This window comes from Bombyx mandarina, chromosome 11 (assembly GCF_030267445.1).
Source record: "Bombyx mandarina strain Sakado chromosome 11, ASM3026744v2".
Lineage (NCBI taxonomy): Eukaryota > Metazoa > Arthropoda > Insecta > Lepidoptera > Bombycidae > Bombyx > Bombyx mandarina.
This window is the reverse complement of record NC_143218.1, coordinates 6878405-6904355: the sequence shown is the minus strand read 5'-3', so window position 1 is coordinate 6904355 and position 25951 is coordinate 6878405. Positions and strand designations below refer to the sequence as shown.

Below are 25951 nucleotides of genomic sequence, written 5' to 3'. Positions count from 1 at the left end.
CGCACACACAAATAAAAACAGGCCTCAGATTTTAAATGTAACATTAATTAAAAATCCGAGATATCCAATTATGAGTGAGTGAATTAATTGAGTTTAGTTATTTAGCTTAGAAAGAATTTCTTTTATTTTTGTTATTATTGGCAGTAATCAGATAAAGCTGTTTTTTTATCTTATTCACCTGATCTTACTCTTGCTCAAAGATTATTTTGAAAATGTTGATTAAATAAAATTGTATTATTGCATTTCCAGTCCTTTTGTTTTCTATTTTTTATTCTATTTTATCATTTTGTTTCAGAGTTGTGATTTTTAAGGAAATTAAATAATAATTTTCTAAAATATAACATGTTCATACTTTTTTTGATCATTGTATTGTTGATTATCATTCACGTCACATCGCTTCGGAATAGAAACCAGCTTAATTTACACTATGTTGTGTATTGTGCTTAAATTATGGATTGTATTCATCATTTCGGTCCATATAAATAATTATATGGCACCTACCTATATATCGCAGTACTGCGAGCTGACAACCCTTACAAATATCCCAATTTAACCCTTAACCGTGTCAATTTACCCCGGACGCTGGGTAAATTGGGACGGCCATTATTTTACCGATTATTTCTTTAAAATGAATAATTAAAATTATGTAACGGTTTTTATCACCTAGGTACGTTCAAGACTCAACTTATTTCTTTGGTTGAGCAGTGACTATTTAATTGGAACTATTTTAAAATTCAATCTGAAGGTCGATTTTGTCCCTATTTACCCCATTGTACGGTACCTAGGTAGCTCTGCAATTGCTAAGGGTACCTACTCGAGTACTATTAGAGGTGTATCCTTGGTTCATCTATGATAATGAAACTAAAAATGTTATTTAAACATATCGTTTACTTATTTTTTCAATTTGTTATAGTCCGTGCCTACAAAAATCAGAGACATCTCTTATTGATAGATAACCTCAAATTATAAAGTAAACACGTTGATATCTTTTTTTTGTGACTTTCTAATACCAAAAATATTTCTGATTAAGCTTAAGCTATGTTATTCCTATCGTTTTAGTATTTTTTTGTTTCAAGACGCCTCAAATAGATATCAGGTAAAATGTTGTATAGAAAGCTGCCATTGTTCTTTGGTGGTGTACAATAAAGAAGAACTCGTAACTTATGTTCTCGAAACTTGTTCCCAAAAGAAACCACAAATTAATTTGGTATTTGCCTGAAAGCTTTACCTGACAACTTAATCATGTCAAACGTTTTAATTTAAATTACACGTTTCATTATTTCTATATAGTCATAACAATTAGTAAGATAATGCTTTAATTTGAGCACTTTATTTTAAACCTTATATACCATTCATTTAGAGGTCATATTCTTTTTGCTTATTTAATTAGGCAAATGAATCAAAAGTAATTCAGTAGATTCTAATGTTGTATCAACATGTCAAAGGACATTTTGGCGGAAACACGAGGAGCAAAGGTGTCTCAGTTGTTTTATTTTGTTAATTTAGTGTTTCTTCAAGTTTAAATGTGTAATAAAGATGGTTTATTAACTGCTTAGTATCTGGGAAAGTCCAAAATGTCAGAAAATGAAAAAGAGCCACAGAACGTAGCTTCCTTGGTTCTTCCAAAAAGTTTTAATGAAACCATCATTTTACTGAGACTATTTCATCCCATATCATCTCATTTCGTTTAATTTCTTTTGTTCTTAGTCGAGTTAATGATTAATGTCTTAAATTAATCAACTTCATTCCATTTCACTCTATATAATTTTTGTTGGAGTTTGTATATTAAGTGTAATGGCAGGCAACACTTGACACTTGATTAGATTTCGAATATTAGAAATATTTTAAATGTTTTAAAAAACAGATCATTGTATTCTCGTAAGAAAATGTCATCACTTCTCATCTAGACACAGCAAGAGAAACATGAAATAGTTTTATAAAAAATATAAAGATAATAATTGTATAATGGTGTAAAAGTGTTCAAGCTATCAGCAATATAATTATAATGAAGCAGTTGTGTTTTTAAATAGCCCCTCATCACCTAAAGAACCCAATCCCTTCAAATTTAACCGTCCAACAATTTTCCATAAAATAGAAAATACAAAAGATGTATGGTGTGATACTTTCGCCTTTCTAGTTGGAAAATAGACTTCAATGATTTGTACTGCTGTCTGCTACTGTCAAAGTGTCAACATTAGTAATAATCTCTAATATATTAAGTGTATAATCTATGGTAATAATTTAATGATTTTCTTTCTTGATCAAAACCATTGAAAGATATGTGCCTATCGTTATAAAGTTAGAATAATAAAAAGAAAATACGATATAATAAGTTAATTGTATTCAAATATTTTCTTGAATATTATTAATGAAAATATATTATTGACTGTACTTGATTCAGTTAATAGTACTTACAGCCCTTGTTAGTAATAACCATAAAATGAGTGAAGTATCAATTGAAACCGGAGCCTACGCTAAAATAATATTGCACGCCGCTAAGTATCCACACTGTGCTGTGAATGGTGTGCTTCTTGCTGATGCCGGAAAGACTAAGGAAGGTGGCAGGAACCAAAGTTTAGATATCGTTGATGCTATACCACTATTCCACCACAGCCATTACGTCTCACCAATGGCCGAAGTAGCACTCACACAGGTAAGTTATCTAGAACTTTAGTCAAAATTGCCTATGGGAACCTTTTCTTATTTTATATTGCTTTACCATCTGCAAAATAAATGTGTATACTCTCTTCATAATAGCACATAAAAGTTGAACAAAAATATGTATTTACGATAATAGTAAAAACTCCACAAGGATGCAACATATGAACTAACTTATAGATGATAAATGCAAGCTAACAAACTTAACATTCATTTAAATATATTGTATTTCATGAACTAAACAGGAACTAACATGAGCTTTATCTGGAACCGATATTTCAGATTGAAACCATTGCTCAATCAGAAAACCGTGTGATAGCAGGTTACTATGCAGCCTGCGAGAACTTCCGTGATAATATTGTTGAAAGATGTCCAGGGTTGAAGATAGCTGAAAAGATTGTTGAGTATTTCCCTTCTGCTGTGTTTATTGTGGTGAGTATACATATAACAGATTAATGTAAATAAAAGTACACTTTTCTTATTCATCTTTATTTCACAACAGAAAACCCTGAGTCTGTATGTTAAACAGATTAAATATACATTATCATAAAGTAATTTATGGTTACTTTTTCTAAAAAGTAATCAAGGAATGTCAATCTGTGGGAATATCTGTTTGGAAACTTATCAATATTACAGTAGTCAGATAAAAGAAACATTTGTTTGATAAAAAATACTTAATTTTTTTTACATTACAATCACAGGTGGATAACAAAAAAATGGTTCAACATTTAGATTCACCAGCAATTAAAGTTCATAAATATTCAGATGGCAAATGGAGACCAAGGGAATCTTTAATTGTTTTCCGTAAGTAGCTCAGTGTTTTATTAGACTTTCTGCAGCAGCTGCCCTTGTTTGCTCCTAACCTTTTAATTTCTTTTCTATTTATGATAATTATCTCCAAGTTATTTATAGCAGTTTTACTTGTATATTTACTTCTTTTTTTTTTGGAGAATTAAAACAATTTATAAGATTCAATTGTGTTAATATATCTGTGTAGGCTTGCAGAAGTAGTTACTGCCACCTGCCCTATTTCAGCTGTGGAGCAGTAATGCATTTCAGTTTGAAGTGTGAGGTTGTTGTACCAGTCAGTCAGAGGTGGATGGCCTCATTTATGTTGTCCATGGGCTCTGATAACTACTTTCACCTGGTGGACCATAGGATATACCATAGATATACCCATCTAAGCAATAAAAAAAACAAATTGCTTGATTCATTTTGCCTATTCTCTTTAGGACTGTGGCTTCTTTTTAGATCAAGCATAAAGTTTATTTTGTTTTGTTGTATTTGAATATGCATTCAAACTAGGTGTGTTGAATACAATATGTGTGTTCTTCTGTTAGTAGTGGTATTAAATAATTTTAAAGCATCATTTATTGTAAAATAGTTTTATGCTAAAATGTGTTGTTATTTAAAATAAAATATCATCTTTGCTACTTCCATCAGGTACTACTGGTTTTTAATGCTAAATTATAACAAAAACAATAATAATAATAATAATAACAATGTATTTTAATCATTACATGCCACAAAATGCGGGCTATGTGGTTATCAGCCCAGAATAGCACCACTCTTTCTCTTCCTCCGAGTCTCATAAAACACAATTAAGGTATTCACTTTAATCGCCTTTTGTGATTTCTGTCTTCCTATTAGGCAGCTCTAAGAGTATTATATCAACTCTTATGAGCTTCTTCACTATTAAAGATTTTTTTAATTTTATAAATACAAAAGAAAGCCCTTTCCCCAGCTCGTGACCATAAATATAGCTTTCTCATTTCAGAATCACCATACGTCCTCGAGACTGTCTCGCATCTTCTTCAAAAAGGTGTAGAGCGTGATCTTGTGGACTTTGATAATTACCTCGATGATCAGAGCCAGGATTGGACCAATCAGGGCATAGAGAAACTAGTGGCGAGCATTAACGCTTCTACCCTCGATGATGATGAGAAGGAAATACGATAGTTAAAGTGTCAATGTACATGTATTAGAAGTATGTTATGGGTTATAGGCAATTTAGTATCAATTATATCCTTTCTATGTATGTATTAAAAATCAGACTATTTATCTATGCAATTGTGCATTGATATCGCTCAATGACTGAATCGATTTAAATATGGTATCAGTGATGTGCTGTACTCTTGTTAGTATATTTGATTTATATGTTAATAAAAAAAAAAGAACCGAATGTAACATTCATTACTATAAGAATGGGTACATAGTACACATTTTGTGGGCATGAAATTAGGGCCCTGCCTGTTCATAATAATTAATTAAGCATCATGATTATCATTCCTGATTGAAGTACTCCTATTTCATGATTTAATGTTGTATTTACTTTGCCAATGGCATGTTGATTTTTGAAAGACTATATTGAAACAGAAGGATTATGAGGAGACAAATCGTTTATTCTTTCTCCGTCCTTGTACTGTCTCATATGTACCATCTACAAAGCAAGACCTACATATGTATATACACATATATAAGTCGTGCTTGTCAAACAAATTAGTTACCAATAAAAAAAGTTACGTTGTATGCAGTGTATTAGTACATCTATTACAAGAAAATAAAAAAACAATCCACATCTTATTAAAGCTAATCTAATTATTGAAAAACAACTATGATTCGTATCATATTAAATTATTGTATAACATTAAAACAAAATACTATGTTAACTTATTAAAATAATCCTCGACTAGTTTCTTGCATTTATTAACAGCTCCTAAATCACTGGCTTTCCCTTGGAATCTGCCGTTCTTGAAGGCGCCCTTCGCTTTCAGCATCTCCGTTATCCTAAAATAATAAATTTTATTCAGAATTATTTAGGGTGAGTTGATTTTTTCAGTATATTATACATTGCGTTTTATATCGTATGGTCCATGGGGAATGCTCTGAAGAATTATTCGAGATGATCCCCTCATCTCCTTTTTATCATCGCACCTCCCGCCATCGGAGCAGAGTTCATCCATATTCAAACGAGGCTTGCAGAGAGTACTAAACGGTAGGCAGCGGCTTGGCTCTGCCCCTGGCATTGCTGACGTCCATGAGCGACGGTGACCACTTACCATCAGGTGGGCTGTGTGCTCGTCTACCTACAATGGCAAAAAAAAACATTGCAAAAATTACTGAAATCTATTTTGTTTATAATGTCTTCTTCTTTACTATAGTCTTTATATTGCATACGAACATACGGTCCACAGTAACGGTATCAGTCCCAGGGTCAGTTAGTTTTTTTTTTTATGGCTTAGATGGGTGGACGAGCTCACGGCCCACCTGGTGTTAAGTGGTCACTGGAGCCCATAGACATCTACAACGTAAATGCTGCCACCCACTTTGAGACATGAGTTGTAAGGTCTCAAGACTCTCAAGACGTCCTACCAGTAAAAATCCATTGCTTAATGCTTTTCAAATATTGAAACTTATTCCTGTTTGAACTGAATAAGATAACCATTGTAAAGTGTGCTTATGATTCACAAGACCCGTTTTGAATTTGCGACAAGTTGCGAGGGCCCCGCGTGGTCGTGGTGAATTGAATATGCGATTTAAAAATAATATCTATCTATCTATCTATCCGCAAATTTTAATTTGCGTAATTACTGGTGGTAGGACCTCTAGTGAGTCTGCACTGGTAAGTACCACCACCCTGCCTATTTCTGCCGTGAAGCAGTAATGCGTTTCGGTTTGAAGGGCGGAGTAGCCGTTGTAACTATACTCGACAACTAAGAACTTATATCTCGAGGTGGGAGGCGCATTTACGTCGAAGATGTCTATGGGCTACGGTAACCACTTAAGGCCAAGCGAGCCGCGAGCTCGTCCAACCATATAAGCAAAAAAAAAAACAAAATAATAAATTTACATGTCTCCCAGCGCTTTACAATGCTCCTCCGGTCCTTGAATAATGATCTGCCCTTCCTTCGCCCTATCGGGGTCCTCAGAGATCAGAAGCACGAACGTTCCCTCGCCCTCCAGCCCTTTGAGCACGGCCCTGTTAAATTCAGGCGTAGCTTCCCTTTTGAACATAAATACGTATTTCGGTTTTGGTGTTGATCCTTTTATTTTGTTCACTTCGAATTCAGCCAATTCGATGAGAACGTTCTGTAAATTTTTGTTTGTAGTTTTTATGTTTTTTTGCAATTTCTGCACTAGCTCCTCGTGTTTGGTTGGTTCATTTCTGAAAAATATTATATTTTTGTTGGTTTACATCACAGTTATCGTCTGTGACAAAATTATCGGGAAAGGCTGGTCTGGATTTTGCTAATTTTGTTCTTGAATTATTTGTGGAAGTCCAGAGAAGGTTTAAAAGGTAGATAAATATGAAAATGCTCGGAATTAAATAAAAATAACTTTAACTTAAATAATAATTTTGTTTTTCCTTTGATGTGTCCCCCGTCGGACGGATTCCTTTTGTTTGTATTAAGTTTATTTTATACAAAAGCTTAGGTCTTTTAACTATCGATTCAGGCACTAAGAAGTCTGCCGGGTCAGCTAGTAATGAAAAAATAACAGCCAAATATGTGCTAATTTCCCTGAAGAAATCAAAGTGCAGTACAGCCGTAAGACTGCACACGGAGACTCAAAGATCATGTCGATGTCCACAAGCTCCAGCACCCTTACATCAAGCTGCGAGCTTGTTAGTCCAACTTGAGGTGCAAAAAACATGCCATCTACTCTTAAAAAACATCTACCCTTTTAATTCGTAATTTATCATTATATTATACATTGAATAGATATAGAACATATATATATATATTTGCATAGTCCAATTTATGACATTATAATCGGCCGCAAACTATGCCCACGTATGTATGTAGCTTTTTTTTCCTACCTAAGCTGAGAGCCTTGAGAGGATATTTCAGCGTAACCTTAACTAGTAGGTGAGCTCACGGGGCTCAAACCTGATGACGTTGATAACACGAACCCTAGCAAGAGCAGTGCTTCGCAGAATCTACCACCGGATCGGAAACGCGACCCACTGAGAAGATCCGGCGAGAAACTCAGTGGGCTGTGTCTGAGGGTTAATTTACTCGTCGAGCCCTTCGACACAAGCGACGGGTTCGACGAGAACGATGACCGGTGCTTGAGGTACCTAAAGCACCGTTAGTGGATCGGGAGGATCCGAAATTACGTGTTTGGGGCGACGTCGACTGCTTTCCATTCTGTCCACAGGATCGGGAATAGAAATCATCAACTTAAACGTTGCCCACCTACTGATCATGGCTTGTACACTATATATTTTTTATTAATATAATAATGGAACTTACTTCAAAAGCCCCGTCAAAGCTTTCTCCCTTTCTAGCATGCGCTGAAAGGTTTTCGTCACCCGTTCGCCTACTAAAAATTTTAAATTTGTCTTTCCCTTCTTCCCCGGCTCTGCTCCAATTATTTTTATTATTTGGAGTTGACTGTGAATTAGATGTACAAGAATTTTGGTACATCATTATATATTATGTATTCCTTAACATATTACATTACATAAATATAAATAACTGAACAAATCGGGCACTAATCATCCAGCCCCACATTATGATTCCTTGTGTTATGGATACCAAAGACTAGCATGCATACTTATATACGTTTTTAAATATATATATAGATAATAAACACCCAGACAAAGAGCAAACAACGAATTCATCACACGAATGTTTGCCCGATGTGGGAATCGAACCCACGACCCTCGGCACAACAGTAGGGCCGCTAACTACTGCAATCGCACAATAGACTATTAAATGTTTTATTATCTTTAGAAAGTGAATGTAATTTCGCCATTTCAACCTTAAAGGTAAGCTCTGATTTGTGTCCAGGTCGTTGCGCTGGTTCCACAGATACTTGCTATCCCCTGACATGACAAATAACTTCAGGGATACACATAGATTGTGTAGTATTTATAGTGAGACGCATTATAGATTATAAGCCTTTGATTTGTTATGATTGTTATCGTTTTTTTTTATTTATTTATTGCCTTTGTAGGCAGACGAGCATACGGCCCACCTGATGGTGAGTGGTTACCGTCGGCCGTGGACTTCAGCAATGCCAAGGGCAGAGCCAAGCCGCTGCCTACCGATCGTTTGTAACGAATCTACTTGGCAGTTTTATAGTGACGATATATAATCAATATAATTATTATTATTACCGTTTCATTTAAAGTAAAGTAATTAAGAAATGTCGGAAAATATTTTGTAAAAAAAAGAGAGGGAGTTCGCAGGGCATTCCCTCTTATGGCTTACTTCACCCCTTTTTTGCCTTTCTGTCATCTATCTCACTTAATGTACAGTAATCATTACTCTTTCCATGGCATTCTGTTTATTTTTCATAATTATTTGATAATTTTACTGGTCGTAGGACGTCTTGTGAGTTCGCACGGGTAGGTACCACCACCTTGCCTATTTCTGCCGTGAAGCAGTAATGCGTTACGGCTTGAAGGGTGGGGCAGCCGTTGTAACTATACTGAGACCTTAGAACTCATATCTCAAGGTGGGTGGCGGCATTTAAGTTGTAGATGTCTATGGGCTCCGGTAACCACTTAACACCAAACAAAACAAAAAAATAAATAAAAAGTAGTGGTCTATACTAATACAACTTGAGTTTGTACCTTAGATTCGAGACATGAGTGCCGCAACACATGTTTTCGTCAATATCACCAATGCATATAATCCGTATAGTTTCCATGCAATCCTTTGGTAGACCTCTTGTGTGAGCCTTGAATAATAATGATGAAATATAATGAATTATAATGAAAAGAGATAATAATAATGATGGATATTATCATTATTATTCTCAAGAACAGGAAAAAAACGTAATTCGTAGCTAAATATTGAAATTATGCATAGATTACAATGAAATTCAAGATAAAGTCGTCTTTCCAAGAAGCATTAAAATTCGTTAATTATAAATATTAATATAATAATATTTTACTAATAAAAAAGTCTTTCTTCACAATTGTATTGTCACTACAAGCGCGATCACAATTTGTCAATGTGATAACATATTTTATATTATTGGATGAGCACATCTGATGTTAAGTAGGTGCTGGAGCCAAGAGATATCACAACATAAATGCCACAACTCATCTTGAGACATAGAATTAAAATTTCAAGGGCATTTTCGGGATACAGGGGTATGCGTAGTGAAAAACTTAAATGGTCAAATCTTAATTATAATGTGACATCACTATTTATTTAAACGTTCCAAAATTAACTCATTATATCTATACCAATAATATTATAAAGCTGAAGAGTTTGTTTGTTTGTTTGAACGCGCTAATCTGAAGAACTACTGGTTCGATTTGAAAAAAATCTTTCAGCCCATTTATTAAGGAAGGCTATAAGGCTATATAACATCACGCTAATACCAATACAAGCGGAGCACCAATAAAGAATGTTTCAATATCGGGGTTTTTATTCCCTTTTGAGAGCTTCCGCTGCATGCGCTGCGGAAACGGTTGAATAGCTACTTAACATTCAATTTTTTTTCAATATTTTAACTTTCTACGTAAATAAAGTCGCGGGTAAAATTTTGCGTTATACCCAAGGTAACTACTCCACGTAGACAAAGTCGCTGGCAAAAGCTAATCATTAATAAAATTTAATCTTATTTTACAAACCTCATTTAAATCTGGATCATTAGATTTGCAAATCTTCACAGTGACCGGTATAGCAGCTCTAATCAGTTCATTACAGTAATTCTCGGTAGCGTTTATTTGCTGTTCAGACACTTTCGTAGAGTCTATCTCGACATAGGACTCGTCTGCACCAAGCCACCAGCTTGTTGTAGGTAGGCTGTGATGCTTCTCCAGTATTGCTGATAATAGATGCTGGCCTGAGAAACGAAGATTTCAAGAATATGAAATCTTGTATTTTAATTAAAAATGTCTATTAGCAAATGTAGGGGACACAGTTTGAGTAGCATATGCGGTTGTCCATCGCTGGTTATAGTCAGTCGTACATAACCCGCCCGACATGGCAGACACTTGTGACAATATACGGAGTAAAATCGGAACTAAATTGTTTTATTTATAAAGGGCAACTATCACCTTAGATAACCTGCAAACGGTACAGCAAAAACTGAACAATAATACTATCTGTTCGTCAACACCCATTAGTCTAATGACATGCTTTGCTGTACATAGACCTCCTGTAAGGATAACCACAGCAGTCAGTCTTGTAGTCAAATAACTTATTTAGGTTGAAAATTAAACTATTATTAATGATTCAAACACTTAGGAGGAATCCTACTTAATATTATAAATGTGAATGTTTGGAAGTGAAATAATGGATTTTGATGAAACTTTACAATAATATAGCTGACACATGAGAATAACACATAGGCTATCATTTATAAAGATATATTGTAAATAACCCAAAATATAATGATAAGTGTCAAGTAAGTAGGAAAAAAATCTTTTGTCTTATTTTCAGAATCATTTTCGTTTATAATAAATTAAATGTTTCCGAAGCGAAGTAAGGCTGAGTATATAATAATATGGTCTATGGCCTACTTCCCTAAAAGAAAGAAAATTTAATGTTTACCAGAGTGCTGCTGCATATGATCAAATCTTCTATTCCAATTGACCTTTTGTTTGACCTCTATACCCACATCTAAGGGCTCTCGTGTGAAGTGCAGTGCCTCATCACCTTTCCGGAGAACTTGCAACACTTCAACATTATTCAACCAGCCGATGTCATGAGGCTGTAATATTAATTAATAACTGGAAATTAATTGATGTGCATTTCAGCTTTGTAGTTATTTTTTACTTTCTATCTCAAATAACTAAAACTCTACAGGTGGTAGGACCTCTTGTGAGTCCACATGGGTAGGTACCACCACCCTGCCTATTTTTGCTGTGAATCAGTAATGCATTTTGGTTTGAAGGGTGGGGCAGCTGTTGTAACTATACTTGAGACCTTAGAACTTATATCTCTAGGTGGGTGGCGAATTTACCAGTAACCATTTAACACCAGGCTGTGAGCTTGTCCACCCATCTAAGCAATAAAAAAAAAGCATAGTATGACAAGCATTCACAAATAATCATTTGTGAAGTTGAGGTTTTATGGTAATGGTGTGAGGTAAATTTACCTGTCCACCTCCTGCTGGAAAGAGGATAGTGTTTTCTAAAGTAATCTGGAAACCTTCAAATAATGATGTTTTTCCATAATCTAGTATCGGTTCTTTGGTTTGCTCACACCGCAGTACTTTAGATTGATACTGAAATTCAATACATTTCACAGTATTAAGATCACCATCATACAATAAGAAAAAAATTTAATTAAGTTCAAAATGTTTCTGTGAAAAATTGTCCCTAAATAATGTAAAATGTACTTATTAATTAATATGAAATTATCCCAAGCTTTTGACACAAACAATATGAATATTATTACTTTTAAAATTAAATTGATTAATTAAATTTAGATTAATTTACATTAAAATAAAACTTCTATTTAATGTTCTAAGTTAATTAAAAAAACTTATATAAATAGATTTGATAATGTATTATGAAATGAAAATGGAAAAATTGCGAATTTGAAACATTGTCAGCCGCTTTTTTATTTACTCTTTGATTTTCATGTTATAGAAGATTTTTTAATGTAATTCTATTATGTACAGCCTATAAGGATTGGAAGGAACTATTTAATCAATTATATTCACCTCAGTCAGAAAACTATCCTCTTGACATTTGAAAACCATTTTATTTTTATTTTACTAGATATTAAATATTATAAGTGATGAAATTAAAATGAATATGGATTAGCAGAATATAAACAAGATTATAGGTAGGTATACATTAGGGCAAAACCTAAAAATCATAGATATTAGGTTAATATTTAAGTAATAACAATTTATATTCTTTGTACAAAAAACTAAAACAATTTAAACACACATAAACTGAGAAGCACTTTAAAAAAAAAACTAAAATATTTATTTTGAATTTTTGACACAAATCTATTGCTGCTGTTATTTTTTTTTGTTTGTTTTCGGCTTCTGGATGTTCGGCTTTTTAGCTTATCCTATTTATTTTGCTACTTTATCTTTTATTGATGTTTTTTTAAATTGCCAATGCAAAAATTTGCAATTGAACTGAGACTGAGAATTCAATGTACCTTTTGCAAGAATCTGAGAAGCTTTGTCTGATGGTTTATTTTAATTTGCATAAACTTGTAATAACTATTATGCGTGTGGTTATTTTTTTCCTACTCAAGCTGATAGCCTTGGGAGGCTATTTCAGCGTAACCTTAACTAGTAGGTGAGCTCACGGGGCTCAAACCTGACGACGTTGCCAACACGAACCTACCACCGGATCGGAAACGCGACCCACTGAGAAGATCCGGCGAGAAACTCAGTGGGCTGTGTCTGTGGGTTAATTTACTCGTCGAGCTCTTCGTCACAAGCGACGGGTTCGACGAGAACGATGACTGGTGCTTGAGGTACCTAAAAGCACCGTTAGTGGATCGGGAGGATCCGAAATGACGTGTTTTGGGCGACGTCGACTGCTTTCCATTCTGTCCGCAGGATCGGGAATACGTGTGGTATATAGATACGCTATTATATTAAAAATAAGTCTAAATTATACATATGTAATACGATTCAAAGAATATAAATATTATTAAGAATATGATATAAAAGGAAATCGTCCAAAGAAAGACAAGAATAGGAAAATGGTACAGTTGACAAAACGTTTCAACGTCGATTTTATCCTTCAGCAGAGCTAATATAGTAAAGTCGTTTATGTTAATAGCCTCAAATCATTTGTTTTAAGCAATACTGGAATTAAATAGCCTCGGAGTAAAATAATAGGCGTATCAGTAGCTAAGAATTTATTTGGCAAAAACTTGATACAATGAACAAAAACAGACAGGGAGCTTTCATGTAGGGTATCTTCAATTAAACATGCTCATTTAGTATTTATAGTCTCATTCGGCTTAAAAAAGCCTTTAACATGTTTTTTCTCCTCTCCTATTTTTATCACTCTATCTGTCATTCTTCGTTTTCTTTTCGACTTCCTCCTAATGAGTTGAAGTCTTTCTACCTAGATGTGGTAATGGCCTATAAAGAGACCCTACAGTAAACGGTTATAAACCCACTATTACTACACATTTGCTACATACATACATTTACTACACATACGCGCTCTTGATTAAAATAAAAACAAACTTCAAAAACATTCAATTTATTTCAAAAGTTTTTAATAAAAAACAGATTAGGGTTAGTACTTTATTTCAGTAACTATATTTTTCCTAAATATTCAAACAACTTAAAACAATGTATATTGTACAAAAATAAAAACTTTCAAACGGGCAAGGATTTTTATTACACACTTAGTTCACAACTTTTTTGATCGCATCATCGATGATCGAAATGCCGAAGTCGACGTCTTGTTTAGTGATGCACATTGGAGGTTTTATTCTGAATACCTGGAACAAGTAATAATTTCTAATTAATATCGATATCTTTAGGACCGATCGTTGCGGTGGGTCTTGGAGGAGGCCTATGTCCAACTGTAAGCCTCTGTGGGCTGGCAAAATTGAAGCGATATTTTTAAGTAAATCAATTTTAACGTCGTTACTAATTTAGAAGTATTTTCTTACGAGCTTACGGTACAGTTAAAGGCAAGATGTAGGGTTTTTTTTAATTTGTCGTTAACTTTATTTTATTTTCATGGCGCTATTTGTTTGGACGAGGTTGGACGCCATACACCCGCACAGATAGGCCATACACCACTATATGAATTCCACCACCTATTTTAAGGGCCGGAGACTTAATTGTATTGTGTGGCCCATAAATTCTAATGTATGTATGACTACTTCGCAACAGATTAATAGACAACATCGTAATGCGTACACTTGCACGCGTACATTCACAATGTATATAGCCTATCACCAGTTATACCTATATATATTCGTTTAATTTTCTTAATTCAGTGCTTTTACAGCGTCAACCATTTAAAAATGGCGGTCTATAAATGGTTTAATGACTGTAAAAGTTCACAAGTTTAACGAACTGGAATAAAATCACTATATACCTAGACATACGATTTCGGATACTTCCCAAATCTGAATTGAGGACTGAGGTGTCACAATTTTTTTTTTCTATTATGTATGACAATTACAATTGTTCAGTTAGGCTAAAAGAGCGAATGGTTGCAAATAAATTTCTTTTTAAAAATATGTACGAAGCTTTGAAGTTTGATATTTTAATTTCAATACCTACCTACCTTACTAAACACCTTTCGTCAAAATTATGATGGATTAATAGGGTTGTGTACAAAACATTATCGCATATAATCCTTTAAAGATCTGAATTGTCGCTGTTAATAATAGACTCACGTTATTAAAGCGTCCACCACGAGCGATGAGCACTCCGTTGTCTTTGATATTCTCATGGATATCATTCACTTTGGAAGTGGTTAGCGGTGTCTTAGTCCCGGGTTCGACAAGCTCCACTCCGATCATGAGGCCTTGTCCCCTGACATCACCAATCACTGGGTGCTGCTTCTGAAGATCCATCAACTGCCTGATGAAGTACTCCCCGACTACCTTACTGTTCTGTTGCAGTCCTTCCTCTTCAATAACCTGTCAGATCAGAAATATAGTTGGTGGATTTTAAGCGACGTATATAATTCTCTCAAAGTCCAGTGGGACACATATTTACAAAACTAATGAAAGTTTGTTAAACACTAAGGGCTAGGATTAATGAGATAAAAGTGAATTGAAAAAAAAAATTTGAATTGGCTCATAGGTACAGCTCTGATTTTTTTTATTGTTTTAGATTTTTTATAGGAAACACATTAGGCGATTGTTGGTATAATAAATTCACTTTGTATCGCGTTCTTGCATATTGACATTGATGTATGTACAATTTTTTTAAATTTATCATTACTTTTGAGATTTACACACAAATATAATTTCATAAAACTTTTAATCAGAGGCAATTTTTAATCGTCTGATTTTTCTATTTCGTGGCAAAAGGAAAGAAGTTAAAATACCTATATTGTTTTCAAAACAGTACCTCCAATACAGCTTTTCCAACGGTCGAAGCCATCGGGTTTCCACCGAAAGTGTTAAAGTATGCAGCCTTCGCGTGATTGGCTGCTATCTCTTTAGTGGTGACGACAGCGGCCAGAGGGAATCCGTTGCCGATCCCCTTAGCCATTGTCACGATGTCAGGCTTCACGCCGTGCGTCTCGAAGCCCCAGAAATGATCTCCAGTGCGACCGAAGCCTGTTTGTACCTGAAGAATGATGTACAAAGTTATAAATTATATATAAAGTACAGCTATAGGCAGAAACAAAACTGCTACAGTACCCGGCGCGTAGTAGTATCGTCGAGAATGTAAATCCTGTGCATCAACGGATTTTAAATTGGGTTTTCGTGGAGTGCCAGATGAGAGATATGACTGATATTTGTAAAGCACAAAATAAAAAATAAACTGTCTTTATCAAAAAATGGATGTTGGTTGATAAGCCTTAGTTTTACATCTATGTGTTAACTTATTATGAACTCTCACCTCATCAGCTACATACAAGCCACCATTCTTCTTGATCAACTCTTGAGCTTTCTTCAGGTATCCCTTAGGGAATTGCACGACTCCACCAGCACCCTGAATGGATTCCGCAAAGAATGCCGCTACTCTGCCGGCCGGAACTGAGTTACCTAATAGCTGCAGAGCAACCAAATAATTTATTATAGATGCATGTTTAGTGTTAGGAAAGGCAGTAGGGGCTACCTTTATGTCTAATCGTCCAAAAACTGCACTGGTATAATTTTAATATTTGTAATACATATATTATTATTTAATTAATACTTATACACATAATACTGATATTATTAATAGTAATACTATATGATAATATTATAATGTTATGTATTTGTATTTGATATTATACTACAAATGTTGTATTACAAGCAGAGCTGAGGAACATCTCTGCAGAAGCATTTATAATGAAAATTATAACAAAAAAAAAACAATAATATTAGAAAATGAAAAGAACTAAAATAAAATATATAGAATATTAGAAAGGCTAAATTAACTATAAAATATTGCCCACTGAGTTTCGCGCCGGATCTTCTCAGTGGTTCGCGATTCTGATCTGGGTGGTAGGTTCTGCGAAGCACTGCTCTTGCTAGGGCTAGTGTTAGCAAATTCTTTCAGGTTGAGCCCGTGAGCTCACCTACCCGTCCGGGCGTAGTTGGAATAGCCTCTTAGGCTACTAGCGAATAGGTAGGGAATAAAGGTCAAAATACAAAAGTACCGCATTGTAACGAAACTACGTAGATATTGTACTACCGAAATAATAATAAAATAGAAAAAAAAGTCGGTTTCAAGAGCGTTAAATGAGAATATCATCAATGTAGTTTAAGACAATTCAATAATAGCCAATTAAGGATAACTCAAAATATACTGGTCGGATCTAGATAGCATTTCAATGGCTAAATGAGAAGAACCAGCATTCAAGTCAATCATCAGAAGAATCAAAAATCGGTTCACCTCTTTTTTTAAGGATGTATGTATATTTTTGAATATCAAATCTTTACTTTAATACAAATATAGCAAAAGCAAAAACACAAACTCGTTATTGCTATCTAGTTATAGCAGTTGCTTATGTAATGTCTGCGTACCTCGTTAAGTTGATGGACATATTTGTCAGTGCTGATGCACTCTCCAGTGCACGAGCAGGATCCTGGAGCTTGCGAGATAGAGTCCCTGCAGCCTCCGAAAGCGCCTCTGAAAGGATCAGGGTGGACTGCCTGTTGAGAAAATTGTTGTATTCTTTTTAGATATGGCGTTTTATTTAATAAATAAATATAAAAAAAATCGATTGTCTGTAAAGTCGGTTTAATGACGATAGTTGAACATGACAACGTCATAAGAAAATACGCCTCAGAGCGAAGTAACGCCGCATGAGTCATATTTTTTCGTGCGTGCAGCCGGCTCCATCGAATTATAAGACGTTGTCACGTCAAAAAAAGAACATTCGATATTCAGTGAGAAACTTAATCATATTAACATTTACAGTAAGATTATATATAACCTATCTTAATGCACCTAAATCTTTAATCAACAAAATTCTGGCCAATATTCAACAACGTTCACATTTATTTAACAATAATAAGCTGGATGTATTGTAAATCTGGATAAACAAAAAGGTCTTATTTACTTTCCAATCGATAAATAAGTCAAAAATTTACTGGTATAAGTATATAGTATATAGTAAGTATTTTGTAATTGTTTATATATTATTAATTTGTTAATAAGTATTTTGTAAAACCGAAGTTTAAAAAAACCACGTCTATGTGAATGTGACGGGATATACCTAATATATAATATATATAATAATGTATATATAACCTGACCCGGAAACTGAAGCATAATCTCGCTAAGCTAACTTACTTACCGATATTAATAACTCTTTGTCATATATTAGACAAACAACTTGCAATAAAAAAAAGATTGTGTATAGCCAGAGCTTAAGATTCCAATTAGTTAAGTATGTATGATTCTGTGTGACTTGAGTGCTTTCTGTAAGTTAATTCCAATTTGAGGTCTTACGTGGTAGAAACCTGGAGGGACGGGAATGGCCATCCTGTACGACTGGGTCGCCGTCAGGCCCATGAGGCTGCTGGTGTAGCCGTGGTAGCTGGTCTGCAGCGATATGATGTCTAGGTTTCCTGTGTACGCTTTCGCCAGCAAAGTCGCCAGTTCATTAGCTTCTGATCCACTGTTCACTAAATATACCACCTGGAAGAATTGGCTTGATGAACGATCTGTTCAACTTTAGTTTGATCGCCGGCAAGAATATCTCAGAGACTCAGATAATTGCCCTCTAGTACGTGTCTGATATCATTAAAAATTTTAGTTTTGTAAAGATTATTTTTTATACAATTAATGAATTAGTTATATTTTTCAAACTTGAGTTGCCTCTTGATTTCTTCAGCGTAAAATTTGGAATACAAATTAAAAAATGCAATGTCGATATGTAAAAAATATAAAAAAAATCTATGTCTAATGTATGTCTGTCTACTTTTTCACTACACAGATAAGGATAGCCTTTATTAACAATCTAAAAAAAAATCTAGGTTACATTTTTCCATCTTATTTTAATAACAAAAGTTTGCTATTAAAAACCTAAATATGTAAGTATACACTTATGATCTAGTTTTCTTATTCGACATCGCTTTTTTGATCGTCTTGGTTTACAACGTAGGCCTCCTAAGACTTCTTCCACAAAGCTGTCGCTTCGGAACCCCAACTAATTCCCAAATTCTTTTTTTTAAATATCAAAATAATGAAAAAAATTGTTGACCGCTTAACATCGATGAAAGTAAATTCTCAAAAACCGTTATCGTTTTAATTATTTTGTTGTTTATTTATTGAACAAACTGTGTATATAAAATGACAATTTTTCTGAGATAATTAAGTCGACCTTCAAAGAGGATTCCCGTAGATAAGTTCTTTGTAAGACTAAGGCGCATTTTAAGATTCATATGATACGAGATCCTAAAAGGATTTTCGGGTTGTCCTCTCAAGTGCTTATAGCGAAAAATAGAATCTTAAATGATTAAATTTTAAATCTCACTTAGATAACACTCAAAGTCTAGGTGATTAATAGCTTGTCGAATAAAATTTCTTTCGTTGGCGTGTGTCTTTATTGTTCTTTTTATTAAGACGTAAAAAGCATAGCATTTTATAGTATTAGCTACATTGGATAGGCCCGGAGCCTACGGATACGAAAGCTCCCACCCAGAGATTTTAGATTGAAATTATAATTTGTCTTGGTACTGAAACAATTAACAGGTTAAGGACCGGAGCGGTCCCTGTGGGTGGATACTATTACTTTACCAAAACAAAATTCCAAAGGTCCCTTGAGACCGCCGCAACTCACCTGCCTAGAATACTACCCCTGACCGCATGTTTTCTATTGAATATGTAAGAAACGCGGACCGCCATGGCTCATCTAGGCTAGTAGCTATAGCATATTGAAGGGGGACTATTCGACAATATAATTGCATAATCAAAAAAACTAAAAGTAGGAATAGCTTATTTAAGTAATTCTTTATCCATATGCATTTAGTAACTTTTGTGAAAAATCTCGGTCCATAACCTGTTAAAGATTTTTTTTGTTTTTAAACTAAATAATATTTATTTCCATTGTTGATTTTTGTTGTACGATGTTTTTCCTTGTTCGGATCTTAAATTAAAAAAAAAAGATATCAGATAGCGGAATTTGAACATTGGTATAGATAGACGTTATGCTTGATACCCGACGTCTTATCTTTTAGGTCAAAATGTCCATTGTCATATGGCGGACAGCTGTGCACTTTGGCTGCGATATTCACCGCCAGTGCCAGGTCGTCAACACTTGTAATATAATAAAAATTGTTTTTTTGTTAATTACTTATTAAATCATTTATCAATCGTGTTGTTTATAATATTGTTGTTGTTAATTGTGCACAATGCGTTCGCGAAAGGTGATGTCAAAAACGAAGGTCAACTGAATAGTTTCATTGAACTACGTATTACAAATGTCATTGCAGCAAACCACCTAGATAATAATACATTTTGTAAATAATTTTGTTTCTTTTGTTATTTCGTGATTAATCAAATTATCTCACATTATTCACTTTTAAAACTGTATGAGGGTTACATTTTGAGTTCGAGACATTTTCTCGGATTAACTTTGTCTATAGAAGTAATTGCTCTATTTACTCTGTAGTAAGTACTCTACTTATTCTTTCATCGATAATGAAACTTTATAAATTAGCCACTATCGACTTTGGGCCCAGTTATTAGTTCCATATACTAGTATTCAAGTCAGCATAGATTGGCCCAATTATTCTCCTTATTTCTGCTGTGAAGAAGTGTAAAGTTCTGGTCCAAAACGACAGCTGATCTACAGTACAACGGAGATGTAGCGAGTAACCATTATAGAACACAAGATATTTGACAGTTCCTGAATCTTGCTAACGACAATTTTAAGATAAGCTTGCTTAAATACAAGTTCCAAACAATACCATTAGGACCGTCGGTCTACCGAGCAATATCATCCGCTCGATGGGAGATCTTGCCATTTTCGCTACTCTGTTTTACCTACCTATTCGCTGGTAGCCTCAAGGGGCTATCCCAGCTACGTACGGCCGTGACCTTTACCCCCCAAAGAGACTTAGATCGTACATCCAGGACGGGTGACGGCAATCAAGATGACATGTATATAGTATGGATTTAAAACGAGGCGAGCTGTAATCTCGTTCAATTTATCAAAGCAATAAAAAAGATTTAAAGTTTATAAGAATTCATTCTGACTTACGTTCAAATCCCCCGGGAGCTTAGCGGCTAATTGTTCGACGTACTCATAGATTTTCGGATGTCTGTACAGGTTGGTCGTATGCCACAGTACATCGAGTTGATCTTTGAGGGCTGCATTTACTTTCCTGCAAATACGTTACAAGAATAAAATTGTGGTACCATTTTTAAATGAGCCTCAGGCTCCTCTCGATGCTTTCGACGTGGTCTAGTTAGGCCAAAGTCCAGATCGTTTGGCTCTATGTAGAAACAGGTGCTATAAGTGTGGCTATTACTGCTGTACTATACTTTCGATTGAAAGAACTTTACCTAACATGATCCCATAGTTCTTACGAGATTAGTGCTCTTCATTTTGGGAGCTGACGTTATTTAACATAGCTAAATTGGTACTTGGAATATTAATAAAGGTCTCTGTTTTTCTATTTTTTATTCCCCATGTAGGCAGACGAAGATACAGCCTACCTGATTGTAAGGGCTTACCGTCGCCCACGGACTTCAGCAATACCAGGGGCAGAGCCAAGCTGGTGCTCACTGCTTTTATTAGATTGGATGTTACGGAATCTTTGAAAGTTATCTTCACCAACTTTGAGACGGGCAATTAACTTGAAAACTGTACACGCATTAAGGACCCATGCATGGCAAATATCATAATTTTATCATTCCGTCCAATATTCTGACCGGTATCGAAAGGATATAAAAATGTAATACGCATCTTTAGTTCGGTTTGAGCTTTGAGCGTGTTTTTTTTATGTTTTTAATATTACATACACACACACATTATTATTATTATGTACATGTGGAGTTGGGACCGCGGCACATAAAATAAGATTATTCCATTGTTGCACTCGTATTGTTCTCTTCTTAAATCTTCTCTAATATTATAATTAAAAAATATCTGAGACCTTTTTTACGCTTTGCTCATTCAATCGCCATCATCTTTTCTCTGTCATTCTCTTTTCCCTTTCTTATCGTTTTCTCTCACTCACATCTTAACGCTACGTTCCACACTATTTTCGTGCATTCCGTTCTTACAAAGCCTACATACATATATGTGAAAGTGGTTGGCAGTTTTGATTCCGTTCTTGGGGCTGTTATTAGTTATTGTACTCACGGATGACAATGGCCCACGGAGACGGTGACGATTCCACCGAACAGATCCAGGTATCTCTTGCCGTCGTTGTCGTATAACCACTGCATGTGGCCCTGGGTGAGAAGCACCGGCTTCTTATAGGCGTTCGTGATTGAAGGCGGCATGTAAACTCCTTTCATTTGTTCTACTTGTTGGTACGAAGGTCCCTGCGTTTACAACCATAAATAGAAAAAAAAAGTTGATAAATATATACAATTTTTAAATACACAAAATTTATATCGACGGGAGAACGCGGAAAAGTCGTAACCTGCATTTTGGGCTAAATCACTTTTTACCATATTATATTTAATGTAAATAATAATAATATTAATTGCATTTATTTACTCCACAACACAAATAAAAAATAAATTTTCAATTAATATGACATAAAAATTCTAATTCTAAACCATATTACAATATATTATACTAACATAAAATATATACGGCTCTGGTGTCTGGTGTAATTTTGGGTTTTTCAAGTTACGACAATTCCGATTTCCTTCTTTAATTTTATACACCAGAGGGCCCAATTCATCGAGATGATCAGACCAAATCCTGTCTGGACTTAAAGTTCTACGATGCCCTCAACGAGACAAAAGATCGCAGCAGATGGAGAACAATTGCGCATGAGAGAATGATGCAGCGTGGGAGTGACGACCCTCATTAATGAGGAGAGCGACTGAGAAATACATCTTTTATTTGTATTCGTACAGGATAAATTACGTAGTTCGTTATTTATGTTTTAAGATTCACTTGAAACTCGTTACGACTAAAAACGCTACCATTACACAGTTCCATTATTTTTGCGTCAAGAAAAAAAATACACTTCCAAATCGATATAGCTTTCTTATATTAATAAAATATAAAAAAAACTTTACCGTGTACGGTCTGGGCACGAAATCCGTCGGCGGCATTTTGACCGTGCTGTACGTTCTGACGACATCGAAGCATAATTTTGTTCCTAAAATCAATTTTTTTTTTAGTAATTTTTTTTTTTTTTTATTTCAGCTCATTCGTAGATCGTACCTTTTTGCACACAAACCTATTGCATAACTATGCTTAGAACAAATGTTTTACCATCATGGCATGGTAAAAGCGTGACGGCGATAGTCATGGCCATCCATGAACTTTTATTAGCTTGATCACCATATAAAAATATAGCATTAAATATGTAGCTTGCTTTACTGTTAAGGCGTTTATTTTATTTTATTTTATTGTTTAATTTTAACAGCACTATTTTCTGATCTTTACGAGAACGATAACTACTCGATACGTCGGAAATGTTTTAATGAAAGTAAATTAATAAATTAAAAGTAGTTTTAATTGTGTTTAATTGAAGTTTAAGTTTAAGTGAATTAATTGTGTCTATGTTGCCAAATCCTTCGGAAGTTTTGTGATGCGTTAAAATAAATGCATTTTAAAAGCAGCATACAAACAATGTTACTCTGAAAAAAGCACCTAAGCATATACGAAGTCTTTCTGAATTTAAATTTGAATAATTTATTATATATTTATTTATATTTATTATTAAGAATTATATTTGATTCATTTATGAAATAGGAAATGGATTTTGAAATATTGAAAACGATTTTTATATTCTGGGAAGAATTTCATTTTATAAACGAGCCTCTTTGAGGGTTCGATCAGCAAAATATCTTTTAAATTATATGGTCATTCTTGGCGACTCGCGAGTTTTTCTATTACGTCCCATAAAACTTAATTTCCATCTAGGTAATCATAAAATTATGGGAATCAACCAATATTAGAAGAAAGCGTGATATAATACAAGTTGTATTGATAACGATATATTCTTCGGTAATTATTTAATATAAATATAAATTAATGAAATATATAAAAAAAAACGTTTCAATATCAAATAAAATTAAGAAATACAATTAAATAATAAAAATTAAAAAAATTTAAAATAAATCAAAAAAATTGAAAACAATGATACACAAAAACATAACAGAAAAAAAAACTTTAGTTGGTTTTTTTAATTACTTACCTCTATTAGCCATTTCGATGTGTTTCTCTGTTGAGGCGATTGCAATATGTCACACTAGAACTGCCCTACTCGTTCTGAACGATGCGACGCGGGAATTTCACTTTTGTTGCCATTAATCTCTAGTTTGATTAACATTAAGGCAGTTTAACATTTGTCCATTATTTAAGTGATATGTACTTTTTTTTGAGCTAGTTTTCTGACCGCTACTTTGCCCGCGTGATCGTCACTAGATTTCGCTTGGGTTGAAAAGGTAGGCTAAGTTCTTTCCCAAGGTTCAAACTATGTTCTATATATATATTTATTGCTTAGATGGGTGGACGAGCTCACAACCCACCTGGTGTTAAGTGGTTACTAGAGTCCATACACATCTACAACGTAAATGCCGTCACCCACCATGAAATATGAGTTCTAAGGTCTCAGGTATAGGTATAACGGCTGCCCCACCCTTCAAACCGAAACGCATTAATGCTTCACGGCAGAAATAAGCAGGGTGGTGGTACTTACCCGCGCGGACTCTCAAGAGGTCCTACCACCAGTAAATATAACTAGTCAAGCCATAAGTTCTGTTACAGAAAATGTTTTTTTTAATGAAGTAAAAATATTATTAAAATGTATACCTTCACATTTATTAAAGTCTCAGCAACAAAAAAACTATTAGAAATGGCCACCTTTGGCTTTTACACAGGCCTTTAATCTGTTTGGCTACGAATCAATGGATTTACGTATTGTTTCCAAGGGAATTTTCGCCACTGCTTGCTCCAAAGATTTTTTAAGATACTCAATGTCGCCGTGTCGCTTAGAACAGACTATGTCCTCTAAAACTGACCATAATTTGAAGTTTAAAGGGTTGGAGGTCTGGGCTAGATCAGGGCCAGTCTTCAGCTCTTATAAAGTCCGGAAGGTAGGGTTCGTGGAATGTGACTCCTTGATATGACACGCCCCACCAAGCCATCACTGACGCAGGATGATGACCAGGTTGTACTTTTCCGACCACTGGAGCAGCTTCTTTAGAACTGTGAGCGTACTTTTTATCATTTTTCTTATTTGTAGTATATTTATAAACGTAAATTTTTTTAATCGGTAAAGAGGATTTTCCTGTGCGGATGACAGTGCGTGATTAATTCCATGTTAATAGTTTCAGGGATGTGCCCAAACAAACATACAAACAGGTAGAAATTAACTCAATAAAAAAAAAAAAACTAATGCTTTACGCGAAGCAGTGAACGGACCTTAACAACAATTAATGTATTACAAACGGGAGCGCAACAACTTAGCATTTATGTTTTAAATCGCTTTAATCGTAACACAGTGATAAGTTTTATGAACGCCCCGAGAGCTGAGATTCGGTAAGGTAATACGTTTTTATATATTTGATAAGGTAGAATTCGCGTGGAGTGGCCCGAAGGCCTTTCCAGTCACACAAAGACCTGAGTGTGAGTGAGGTGAGTGAGTCTGGGCTCAACAGGACGGGGGAAACTGTAAAGTCTTTCCATATACATTTTTACCTGGAGCCACTGCGGTCATCCACAGTGCTTTTTCAGAGGTATTTTTTGCCACGTACCATCCGTCTATGGAATGAGCTCCCCTCCACGGTGTTTCCCGAGCGCTATGACATGTCCTTCTTCAAACGAGGCTTGTGGAGAGTATTAAGCGGTAGGTAGCAGCTTGGCTCTGCCCCTGGCATTGATGAAGTCCGTGGGCGACGGTAACCACGGTGGGCCGTATGTTCGTCTGCCTACAATGGCAATAAAAAAAAAATATGGCACGTTGAATGCAAATTACCAAGAGGACATGTTGCTCTGACCCCACATAATGTAGGCTAAGGGCAAGAGAAGAAAAAGAAAAGTTATCCTGTCGCGAAGCAGCCAAGAATG

At 34.8% G+C, this 25951-nt stretch overlaps 3 protein-coding genes across 3 annotated transcripts; 1 reads left to right on the top strand and 2 right to left on the bottom strand.

Moving 5' to 3' along the window:
• The first annotated feature begins 1443 nt into the window (after window positions 1-1443).
• EMC8-9 (ER membrane protein complex subunit 8/9) lies at window positions 1444-5350 on the top strand. Its single transcript, XM_028173300.2, has 4 exons — window positions 1444-2653; window positions 2941-3090; window positions 3360-3462; window positions 4436-5350. The coding sequence occupies exons 1-4, from the start codon at window positions 2441-2443 to the stop codon at window positions 4615-4617; spliced, it is 648 nt and encodes a 215-aa protein (XP_028029101.2). The 5' UTR covers window positions 1444-2440; the 3' UTR covers window positions 4618-5350.
• Window positions 4085-12628, bottom strand: LOC149501990 (alanyl-tRNA editing protein Aarsd1-like). The gene is made up of 8 exons (XM_089730843.1): window positions 12295-12628; window positions 11725-11853; window positions 11178-11337; window positions 10253-10467; window positions 9242-9348; window positions 7914-8054; window positions 6509-6823; window positions 4085-5445 (listed from the first exon to the last, which is right to left on the bottom strand). Exons 1-8 carry the CDS (start codon window positions 12331-12333, stop codon window positions 5319-5321), a joined length of 1233 nt encoding a protein of 410 aa, XP_089586969.1. The 5' UTR covers window positions 12334-12628; the 3' UTR covers window positions 4085-5318.
• A 1169-nt stretch (window positions 12629-13797) lies between these two features.
• Window positions 13798-24211, bottom strand: LOC114242220 (alanine--glyoxylate aminotransferase 2, mitochondrial-like). Its single transcript, XM_089730842.1, has 10 exons — window positions 24078-24211; window positions 22951-23033; window positions 22055-22239; window positions 20948-21071; window positions 18193-18381; window positions 17262-17390; window positions 16150-16302; window positions 15652-15873; window positions 14970-15215; window positions 13798-14057 (listed from the first exon to the last, which is right to left on the bottom strand). The coding sequence occupies exons 1-10, from the start codon at window positions 24088-24090 to the stop codon at window positions 13962-13964; spliced, it is 1440 nt and encodes a 479-aa protein (XP_089586968.1). The 5' UTR covers window positions 24091-24211; the 3' UTR covers window positions 13798-13961.
• Between the last annotated feature and the right edge of the window lie 1740 nt (window positions 24212-25951).